Source organism: Lutra lutra, chromosome 9 (assembly GCF_902655055.1).
Source record: "Lutra lutra chromosome 9, mLutLut1.2, whole genome shotgun sequence".
Taxonomy (NCBI): Eukaryota; Metazoa; Chordata; class Mammalia; order Carnivora; family Mustelidae; genus Lutra; species Lutra lutra.
Genome location: NC_062286.1, coordinates 34,681,005 through 34,693,270, shown reverse-complemented (window position 1 = coordinate 34,693,270; position 12,266 = coordinate 34,681,005). Strand labels below are relative to the sequence as shown.

The 12,266-nt window shown below is 41.2% G+C and overlaps 1 protein-coding gene across 1 annotated transcript in view; it reads right to left on the bottom strand.

Moving 5' to 3' along the window:
* The window catches only part of EML4 (EMAP like 4), a 156,162-nt gene extending 145,946 nt beyond the window's left edge, over positions 1-10,216 (bottom strand). Inside the window, exon 1 of the mRNA XM_047744155.1 lies at positions 9,926-10,216. Within this exon, the coding sequence (XP_047600111.1) occupies positions 9,926-9,950 (25 nt within the window). The 5' untranslated portion in view covers positions 9,951-10,216. The remainder of the gene's footprint in view (positions 1-9,925) is intronic.
* Between the last annotated feature and the right edge of the window lie 2,050 nt (positions 10,217-12,266).

Genomic DNA, 12,266 nt, shown 5'->3' with positions numbered 1-12,266 from the left:
AATGGGACAAATCAAAGTTATGTACGACAGAACAGGATGCAATGAGACAAAACACACTACCTCTGTGGCATCTGTGCTAAGGATACATGAACTGAATCAAGAGGAAACATCAAATTAAGGGACATTCTACAAAACAACTGGCCTATAATCTTGTATCAAGTTCATAAAACCCAAAGAAAGACTAGGGAACTAGTCCAGACTGAAGGAGACTAAAGAGACATGACAACTAAATCCAACACTTGATTCTGAGCTGGGTCTTTTTTCTATAAAAGACATTATTAAGACAATTAACAAAATCTCAATGGGCAATAAGGTATCAATATTAATTTCCTCGTTTTCCTTGGTTGTAGTATGGTTATGTTGGAGATCATATAGTGTGTATATCAGATATACACACTACAACATTAGAAGGTGACAGGGAGGGGCACCTGGGTCGCTCAGTGGGTTGGGGCTCTGCCTTTGGCTCAGGCCATGATCTTGGGGTCCTGGGATCGAGCCCCACATGGGGCTCTCCGCTCGGTGGGGAGCCTGCTTCCCCCTCTCTCTCTGCCTGCCTCTCTGCCTACTTGTGATCTCTCTCTCTGTGACAAATAAATAAATAAAATCTTTAAAAAAAAAAAAAGGTGACAGGGAATCAGTTCAACAACTTACTTCTCAAATCAAATTGTCCAAGTACAAAGAACACAGACACCCCACCACCACCTCTTGGGCTAGATAAGGGCTACAAACATATGCCTACAGAGGTCAGGCAAAGTAAATACCTGAAACAAGGTAGGTATAAGGTAAGGACTGAGACTGCTTATCTCACACAACACCTAATGAGTATACATATCATCTGGAATGCAAGCCCACCGGGGAAAGATCATTCCAGAGATCCAGATTTTTATGCGAATTTTCCCAATTTTTAAAACACTCAAAAGGGCCAAACAAAACATGTCTGTCGGCTAAATCTGAACCACAGCTGGCTCAAGCTCAGAGGCATGTTTCTCAAACTGAGACCTAGGGATAAAAGGAAACCACATGGTATATACATGGAACATATTCTTTTTTTTTTTTTTTTAAGATTTTATTTATTTATTTGTCAGAGAGAGAGAGAGGGAGAGAGAGCAAGCACAGGCAGACAGAATGGCAGGCAGAGGTAGAGGGAGAAGCAGGCTCCCCGATGAGCAAGGAGCCCGATGTGGGACTCGATCCCAGGACGCTGGGATCATGACCTGAGCCGAAGGCAGCTGCTCAACCAACTGAGCCACCCAGGTGTCCCTACATGGAACATATTCTTACAGCTACAGTTTTATCCAAGAGTTTGCCTGAAATTGTCAGAGAGAGGAGCCATTTCTATACTTTTAAAAAGCTACATTATGGAGTTTAATGCAAAGTTCATGATTTTTTAAGAATAATCTCAAACTTACAGAAAGCTGTAAGAACAAGAATGGTACAAAAAAAACCCATACAGCTTTTACCAAATTCACCTATTGTTAACAATTTACTCATTTGTTTTACTTGCCCATGAGCAGCCTCCCTCCTATATGTATATTCCTCCTCCCTATATGTATATACATATACACAGCTAAGTACATATGCATACAAATATGTATGTACACATACATATTACATTTTTTCTGAACCATTTGAGAGTAACATATATACCATGGCCCTTTATCTCTAAAAACTTCAGTGTGTTTTTCCTAAGAAAAATATTCCCTAACATAACCTAAGGATAGTTATCATCTTTGGTAAATTTAACACTGATGCAACACTTTTATCCAATCTACATCCATATTCTAATTTTGCCAAATAATCCAATGCTACCCTCTATAGCATTTTCCTTTCTAATATAAGATCCAGTCTCGGATCACATCAAGTAGTTGTCATGTCTCTCTATTCTCCCCTAACCTGGAATATTCCACAGCCTAACAACATTTATTTAAAAAAAAAAAAAAAAAAAAAAAAAGATAGTCTTCCCACCATATTAAAAAATAGGATGTTCCCCAAGTCAATGTTCCCTCATTATTAGATTCAGGTTACCCATTCCCTGCTGGAGTACTACACATATGATATGTTCTTCTCAGGGCATTACATTCAGAGGCACACAATGTCCCCTAGTGCTATTTATTTTGATCATATAGCTGTTGTTGTCTGATTTGTCTGATTTCATCACTTTATGAGGTTACTTTTCTTTCTTTCTTTCCTTCTTTTTTTTTTACCTCTTTGAAACTAAAGAGCAATATATGGGGAGATATTTAAGACTATGCTAACAACCTGTTCCTCATTAAAATATCCCTAGATTCAGTATCTATCAATGATTCCTATCTGGACCATTCCTTACTAGAATGGTTGCAAAACAATCATATGAATTTTTAAGTTAAACAGACTCCAACTTTTGGCTATACTCCCAGATCCCTCAGGTGTAAGCACTCAGCCTCCCCTACTTTAGGAGCACCACAATACAATGGTTTGAATACAAGACTAGAATAATCAGGCAGAGCTTCCAGAAAAAACAAAATGTACTGAGCCATGCCTTAAAGACTGGATAGATTTCAAATAGCTAATGAGGTGAAGAACCAGTTAAGACACAGACAGCTTCATCAGGAAAGCTAAAAAGCAAAAACAAACAACAAACAAAAAAACAACACAACATGGTGAATTCTTTCACTAAGTAAAAAATATACCCTACCCTACCAGTTTTACGAAACTATACTTCTACATACTGAGTTCACCTAAATAATGCTGATTCTAAAACTATCAATATATTTTTACTGCTATTAACTATATTCCAATCATTATATTCAGATCCTTCAAAAACAGAGCACACAATTTAACTACTTCTGACTGTTCATCCACTTTTTCTGTGGATATCAACCTTCCCACCTAGTCTCTCAAGGATTGGGATCAGCCACTAAAAGTGTGTATTTCACCTGACTGCAATCCACAGTAAGAAATAAATTTTACACTGCAACCTAAGGCAAACATATGGAACTGAAATTAAAAGTTTCTTGAAGCAGTATCATGTGAAGCACTGAAACTTATAATCCTTCTTTTCCTTTTTATGTTGATCTTGACCCCAAATAATTTCTAAACTCATAATAATAAGTCAAGCATAAGGCCAACATTTGAAAAACACTACCCTAGAACCTGGCACAGAATTCTTTACCACATTCCCAACAAAGTCTGGGACAAAGTTTTCACTCATTCCAGGTAAAATGAGAAAAATAAGAACATTATGAGTGATTTTTTAAAGGACTCTTCACAGATCGTGTACAGTAATTATTTAACCTTCAAAGCTCTTTCTTTTATGAAACAATGGTGAAAGAGAAGGTTATAAGTTGTTGATTATATACTGGCCCCCTATTTTTGTCCCCAAATTTTACTGGACCATAAAATCGACAATGTTGTGCTGTGAGATTTTAAAGACACATTAGAGTGTCAGCCTTCAATGAGTTTACAATTTGTCGGGAGAAATAAGACTAATAATATTTTTAAGACCTGTCATAATTATTTCTACCTTATAAGAAGAAAGATTCTGTGATAGGTGCCCTAGGAATCCTTTTAGGTTAAAAGTTCAATACTTTGGGCTGGGAATGAAAGGGAACAAATAAGGAAGGGTGTTTAGAAAGGTAACAATATTTGAGTTGGGCCTTAAAGGGTACTGAGAATAGTCACAAGGATGTGAAAGTGCCAACAACACCTGGGGAACAAGAAACAGGTCATTTTGGCCAGAACTTGAAAAAGACTGTAGAAGGAGATAATGGAGGACCCTGAAAACAAGGCTAAGGTGTTTGAATTCAGTCAAGGCAATGAAGCTGAAAGAGGGAATGGCATACTTAAAGCGCCACTTTAGGAATATTAACCTGAAGGCCACCCCCGCCCCCATATAAAATAAATTAGACAGGTGGAAATTCCTTAGGGTATGCAATAATCCAAAAATGAAATAATAAGTATTTGAACTATAATGGCAGCAAAGGAAATTAAGGGATGAGAAAGGTGACAAGAACTGAAAAGTCCCAGAAGAGATGCTTAAGTGATGGGCAAAAACGGGAAGGAATCCAAGATGGTTCTGATGTTTCAAGGCTGGATGAAACAGACAGTGGAAAATAAGGAAAAACAGCTGATTTAGAGAAGAGTTCAGATTCAGATACGTTAGATGTATGAATGGACCATGAAGAGTCAGTAGTAGGTACGGAAAAGAACACTGAACACCATCTCAAAAATCTGAGTTCAAATGGAAAAAAAAGACTGGCATCCAAAACAACGACTAGAATACAATGTTTTAACTATAGTATGATTTTAACTATGTAAAAAATTAGGCATCGAAAAAGACTAAAAAATATATATCAACATGTTAACATGCATACAGATGAGCTACAGAAAAGATCATTTTTCTTTCTTCTTTTGTATTGTTTTTCACTGGCTACAAATCTAACAAATCAGGCCTCCCACCAAAAAAAGAAGAAAGCAGAAAGAAAACTCTGGATTCAGAAAGTCTTAAAAAAAAAAAAAATCAAACTCTCTGAACCTTATGTTCTTCATCTATAGAAGAATAATTCCTTCTCTCCCAAGATCGGTGTAAAGATTAAATGAGATAAAGCATAAAACATGCAAGTTAAGGACTTAGAGAGAGCTAAAACTACAGGACAAGAGATCAGACACAGACAGAGAAATATACTACACACCTGGAATCTTCCATACTGAGGTAATAGTCAAAGAAGTAGATTACAAACTTATTAAAACCCTTAGAATCTATTTCAAAATCAAAATGTTCTTCCCAAATTTCTTATGAATATTGAAGTTTCACATGTTATAGAAATGGACTCATATGCATAAAGTTAAGACAGTACTTTTCCCACATGTTACTTAAACCGTAAGTTTGCTAAGTAAATTATTTCATTGTTTTAAAAAGCCAGGCTCTTCAGAGGTAAATTTAGCAATCTCCAAATGTTCCCACTCAGAAGTTACATGCTTTATACATAGCACAGCATTCTAAATGGTGTTTCTCTCCACTAGTCCCATTTCTCATACTTCATTTATGCTTAAACATCTCTGGATATCTATTTAAAACCAGATAGTAAATTCCTAAAGGACAAGAAGCATGTCTTATATTTGTCCTTCCCTTAAGAACAACCAAGCACAGTACTGGTCACAAAATAGGTACTAACCCATATACATGCTAAAAAAATACTCTAACTCATGTTGTAGTAACCACGTAAGAGTTACTGCTCCTATCTGGTTGTATAACTGAAGCCTATCTTAAGCCCTTCAAAGAGACAACTAATAAATTAAAAGAAAAAATTACCTAAATATTCTGTATGAGAAACATTTTTATGTGAATAAAGAATGCTTAAGACTAGATTAATACTGGGGTGCCTGGGTGGCTCAATGGGTTAAGCCTCTGCCTTCAACTCAGGTCATGATCCCAGGGTCCTGGGATCGAGCCCCGCATCAGGCTCTCTGCTTGGTAGGGAGCCTGCTTCCCCCTCTCTCTCTGCCTACTTGTGATCTCTCTCTGTTAAATAATAAAATCTTAAAAAAAAAAAAAAAAAAAGATTAGATTAATACTTAAAAAACATATACTGCATTGTTTCTTTAAGAAAGTGTATGAGAGGGGCGCCTAGGTGGCTTAGATGGTTGAGTATCTGCCTTCAGCTCAGGTCACGATCCCAGGGTCCTGGGATTGAGTCCCGCATCAGGCTCCCTGCTCAGCTGGGAGTCAGCTTCTCCCTCTCCCTCTGTGCTCTTTCTGTCTCTCTCAAATGAATAAATCTTAAAGAAAGAAAGAAAGAAGAAAAGAGTATGAGATAAGAAATCATAGTTCTGATACTGGGATGTTAAAAAGACTGTTCTCGGGGTGCCTGGGTGGCTCAGTGGGTTAAAAGCCTCTGCCTTTGGCTCGGGTCATGATCCCAGGGTCCTGGGATCGAGTCCTGCATCCGGCTCTCTGCTTGGTGGAGAGCCTGCTTCTCCATCTCTCTCTGCCTGCCTCTCTGCCTACTTGTGATCTCTGTCAAATAAGTAAATAAAATCTTAAAAAAAAAAAGACTGTTCTCAGGGAGGATTGGTGGCTCAGTCCTTAAGCATCTGCCTGTGCTCTGCTCATGATCCCAGAGTCCTGGGATGGAGACCTGGATCTGGCTCCCTTCTCGGAGGAAAGCCTGCTTCTTCCCCTCTCTCTACCCCTGCTGATGTTCCCCCTCTCTCACTCTGTCTCTCTGTAAAATAAATAAAAATCTTAAAGAAAAAAAAAAAAAGACTGTTTTCTTGGAAAGCCTGGTGGCTCAGTTGGTTAGGTGTCCAACTCTTGGTTTCATTCACCTCCAGTCAGGATCTCATGGGTTGTGGAATCAAGCCCAACGTCCCTGACCAGTCTAGTACTCAACAGGAAATGAACCTGAAAAAATCTTCTCCCTCTTCCCCTACCCCCACCCTGTAAAATAAATCTTTTAAGAAATATTATTTTCTTAAAATATTTCCCAAATGGAAGTGCACCACTTCCATTTTGTTTGTTCATATACCCTGGACCAAAATGTTAGGTTTCTTATAGATACTAGCCCTACAATTCATTCATTACAAATTTTATTTAAAAACTTTCGAGTTTTGTTTTTTAAATAACCTTTGGAGCAGAAGTTAACACTGATATTGTTAACTGTATGCTTTCTTTAAAGTATAAGCACTGACTAACCTCTAGGCTAATTTCAAGACAAATGTCTCAAAGTTAAAACCTTTATTATGAAAAAGAGATGGTAAAAAGACTAAGGATGAAATATGTGTGTGTGTGTGCCCGCGCGCACGCAGCGATCTGAAGGCAGGCTATGAAGATAGACTGTTTAGGGTACTCCCCCACAAATTTTTTTTTAAAAATTGTTTCCAAAGTGCTGCCTTTTTAAATTACCATAATCTGTGAACTAAAAGATACTATGCCTAAGGGAAATTCCACAGTACAAGCACCTGCCAGCCAACCTGCCTAAAATTAATCAGCGGCAGGGATTAAAAGCATCCTTTAGATGTTTTTATGCAAAACAAAAGTAATACAACAGGTATATACTTTCAGTGTGGCACACAGAACATAACCAATCACCTAACATTGCTCTCAATGATTTCAAAAGCCAATACACGAAACTTTAATTTAGAAATCTTATAAAATGCATAGTGTTTTCCTTATCCAACACTCAGTAATCAAGGATACAGTTAGAATTTTAAGTTTTCCACTTTACAAAATGATCCAGCATAAAATTCCCTTAATCAGCATCTCTAGAATCATTCTGTTTATAAAGCACTTAACTTTTCTGCTTATATAAATTAAGTTTCCTCACATTTTTTTTCAAGAACTCACCTGGTATACAAAAGGAGATACACATGTATACTTCCTTGAGAATAAATAAATGCTTTCAATACTTGTGACCCCAGATGAACTTCACATATTTTAAATTCTTGCTTAGTTAAAAAAAAAAAAGTTTTTTAAACACCTTCTAGAATACAAGTGCTTGCCTTTACATTCATAGCTCTCTTATGACAAAATAAAGATCAGTGTAACTCTAAGCTCTAAACTAATGAACTGCAGGGAACAGAAATAAGCAATCTGGCAAGAGCTAAGTAAAGCTGTTTAAAGACTACCAGTAAAATATACCAGCGTTTCCCCTCCCCCACCCCTTAGAGGTTTCGATTAAGATGGGGCCTAGTTTTACTCTTACAAGGGGGGCAGAAAGAGAAAGCACAGAGCTCCTGCTGAAAACTGTCTTCATAGGAGCAGCTCCAGAAATACTACCAGGAACCATTTCTTTCCCTCTCTGCTGACACAGGTTCCTCTCTTTAGAGACAGGCATCTCCCTTGCAGCTGACGAACACCTACCTTATCTAAAGGAAAGTCTTACCCACTCAAGGATGCCATCAAATGAATACAAACAAACAAACAAACAAAAAACCCTAATGTTAGGGTCAGCTATAACACTCTTTATGAAAAGTGGAGCCCCCTCAGCAATTCATCTTCATCTTTCAATCGCTATCAGTCGCCTCGTGAATTGAATAAAAAGGGACAAAGTCATTTAATAAGGTATATCTAGTATTTCAAAATAAACTAACGTTCCACCAATTGGTGATAAAGATTCCCTCAAAACACTTAGAGAAAATGAAGGCTTGGTAAGCCTTCCAGAAGTCCGTGGAATCAACAGGAAAGAAAAGCTGATTTCTACTTTGAGTAGTGCTCCCACCATTCCTAAATGCTGAGGAGCCAACAATGTAGTAACTCAGTCCCGCGTCTCCCAATATACTCAGTTTCTGCCCTAATATATGATCACCTCTTTGTGGAAACATACAGGTCAAGTCTTTCAGTCCACTGTGATTAGCAAATAAATACAGGCATGAGGCAAAAAGAAGAAAAAGAAAAAGAAAAAAGAAAAGCAGTGAAAAACTGATGCCTCTTTAAAAGGAGCCAAGAATGAAACAACCTATGTAAGGAATTAGAAGACATCAAAGGTTAGATAATGGACAACAGGTGCCCTTGGGAGGAAAGAGTAACACTCTGTTGTCTCCTATTTTAGGATTTCCACTCTCAAAGCACTCTAATGTGTGTTTTTCTTTTCTTCCCACAGAGGGTCAGAGCCAAAACTATAGTTTTTACTATTTAATACCACAGTGGGTCCATTGCTCTTCAACTAACTTTTTGACTTCAGATTTTAAAAAATTCACCTAATCCCAATATGGCTGAATAATGGGTGGCCTATGGCCAGATCATGCACTGGTCCATGAACATTGATCAACCAGGGATTTATTACCAAGAAAGGTGTCTGAATACCAACTACCTCCAGGTAAACTACTGAAAATACAAATCCAGCAACAGGTTATCACATAACCAGAATCAGCCACAGCAGAAACGGTTTCTCTCACCATCATAACAGTTGAGCTCAATCTTTAGAGTAACCAGATTCCAACAGCCTCAAAGAATAGTAATTCCAGACACAGATCATAGGGCGCTGAGTACCAGCCTCTAGTTCTGATTCCCTTCGCCAGTTACAAAACACACTACCTTTATTCTGCTGAAAAGGAGCACTGAAAGGATCCTGAAGCCTACTTAATAACCTCTTCCATTCCACAAAGACAACATACTCCAAAAATGGAGAATCCTTTCTTTCCCTGACAGAGGCCCCCTTTCCAATGGATCCACTGGGCAGAATTACTTCTCCCCAGCATGCTCGACGAGCCAGAGAATACTTCTGCTTTCGCTCTTCTTTTATAAAGAGGGTCCCCCAACACAGATACACCTCTTCTTTTCCTGTGTTAAGCAAATGATGCTTCGGTGCTTCTAGTTCTCTCCACCACCGCAAAATGTTCAGAGAAGTGGAAGGAGAGAAGGGAAGTTGCCAGACACGTTGAGATACACTTAAAAGAAGTCTCCAAATTTAAAGTGAAGACCGGGGGGCGGGGGGTGCCCTCTTTCTCAAGAGGGGTGTGGGGGTTCCTACCCTATAAAGGGACCCTCTGCGTGGGTAAGGGGTGCCTCCACTCTGAAAGAGAGCTCAGTATGTGGAAAGGGGGAGGAATGTTGTGCCCTGAAGGGGTCAAGGTTTCAGAAACGGGTGCCCCAACCCCAACCGTGAAGGTAGGTCTGTGGGGGGAGCCGTGAGTGTATGGAAAGGGATGTACCAGCTAGTGGGGGGGCCTCTCCGAGAGAGGGGGTTTCCACTTTGCGGGAAGGAGGGCCCTACACTGAAGGGGACGCTGGGAGGAAGGGAGGGTCTTGCCGAGGAGGACTGGGCATGGGGGGAGGGGTTCTGAATCCACGGGAGCCAGCAGAGGGGCGGCAGCCTCGAGGGGAACATGTGCAGTGGAACTACTACCATCCCCAGGGGCAGGGTGGAGAGCAGGGCCTGGGCTGTATGTGGAGAGAACAAGGCTCCCACCCCGCGGAGAATACGGAGGGCTCCCCAGCCGTACTCACCGAGGCTGCCGGCGAAACCGTCCATCTTGCGGGGAAAGCGCCGGGCTCCGGGCTCAGCGGGGCGGGCACTTCATTCAGCGGACCGACAGAGTGGCCGACGCTGAGCCTGACCCGCTCGCTCTCGAAGTCGCCCGGCTCGGTTCCTACCTCCAGCCTCTGTGATCCGACCGTCCTTCTGACCCGGGGCAGTCAGTCGCAGCCGCGCGGACCACTTCCCCGTCAGGTACAGAGCCGCGCCGCTCCGCCGCCTGCCCGGCCTCCCTCCCAGGCAGCAGCCGCGAACGCCGCGCCGCGCCCCGCCCCCGCGCCCGCGCGCAGCGGTAGCTCCGCCCCCGCGCACGCCGTCACGCTTCCGACTCCGCCTCCCACGTGATAACATGGAGGCGGGGGCTTGCCGACCCTTCCCTCTCACCTTGCTTGGGCTTCGGGATCCGGCGGCCTCGAGCCGGACTAGTGGCTGCGCTTGCGCAGTAGTTCGGCCGAGGACCTGGGGGTTTGGTTTTTGAAGCTGGTAAGGAACCGGTCGTGATAAGTAAGGGTTGGCGTCTGGCCTGAGATTCTTGGGAGCGTCGAGGGATTCTCTCTCATAGCCCCTAGGGAGCCTGCGGAATCCCATTGGAACCCAAGTCCAGAATCTACCCCGCCCCCCAACAGAAGATGGTCACCCCCTGTGTCCTTCAAGGACACAGAGGAGGCAACCAAGTGAGAGGAGTACTCTTTATTTCCTGGGTCTCCCTCTACCCTCGTAGGGGATATATGGGGGTGAGTCTTCCTAACTAAAGGCCACCACTGCCATAGCCTCAGAACTCAAAACAGACTGGAAGCAAGGAATGTTAGTGCTGGGCAAGACCCAAGAGTTCATCTTGCCTCCTCTTCACAGAGAACACAACCTTAGAAAGGACCTGACCTGCCCAAGGTCATGGAGCCTGGTAGAAGAGCTAGAACTCAGGCTTCTTTACTCCCCCTGGTGTTCTTTCCACCAGAGATGTAAAGCAATCTCTTATAGGGCATATAATTAGATTGCCTATTAGTGAACTATAACAAAGAGTTTTTATGGTAAGCCTGAGCTCTCAGCCCAACTCGATGTGACTATGTAGGTGAGCGTCAAGTCACTAAACTTATTTAGGACTCAACTTTACCCATTTGCAGATGGAAGGACGGGACTTGTAACCAAAGCATTACATATAAACAAACACTAACTTCATCATCCTCCTCTCTCCCCCACTTACCCCTATTCTCCCTCCTTCTGAAGGGCGTCCAGTGATTTCCAAAGTTCTTCTTGGGACTTGGTTGTGTGAATCAGAGTAATAAAGAGGAGAACTGTAAGGTGCTCGTGGACTAAATTGATGTATACAATAATTAAGAGCTGAGTTATGGAAGAATTAGAGTCATTCTAGACAATTCGCGGGAGAAAGGAACAGACTGGAGAAGGAAGAAAAGAGATATGAGGTTAGCAACTATCATAATGAGAGGGACTTAGAATTACATAGTTAAAAGGATTGTAAAACATTTCGTTGCTGTCTTGCAGTAAACTTCTCCCCCCACGCCCCCAGTGCCTCTTTAGAAATCTCCTGTAAAAATCTAAATTACTCTTCATATCTTTTTTGGATATCAGACCTGTGTGTCTTCTGAATAGCATACCATGTGGAGACAAGCTGTAAGGCAGCCAAGATAAATTGAGGTTACAGACTAAATGGTGTCCAGAGTTTCCTCCTGTTTCAAACTTATTTACCCCAAGTTTCCCCTACTACGGACATTTTTATATCTGTAAGTTTCTATTAAGTCTAACCACTTAATGTTTGAGAAGGCCTTAATTCTGACAGCTGCTCTTCTGTATCTGCATACAGCACTCTCTGCCTTAGGTCAATTGAAAGAATAAGAACTTCCACTGATATACTACAATACATATATATATGTATGTACGTACATGTATATACATTTTTTTAAATTCAGAGAAGGATCCACACTTTGAGGGGCCTGAAATTTTTCTATTTGTGGAAATCTTCTAAAGATTAGGTTAAATGGAGTATTTATTTAGACACAGAAAAGAAATCACAACAGATTACACATTTTTTTGTTAAAGATTTTATTCACTTATTCGACAGAGAGAGATCACAAGTAGGCAGAGTGGCAGGCAGAGAGAGAGAGAAGGGGAAGCAGGCTCACCGCTGAGCAGAGAGCCCGATATGGGGCTCCATCCCAGGACCCTGGGATCATGAACTGAGCTGAAGGCAGAGGCTTTAAACCACTGAGCCACTCAGCTGCCCCCAGATCACACATTTTAAAGAAAACTGCAAATACTGCAAATGTTACAAAATCAAGAAATACAACATTCAATTAA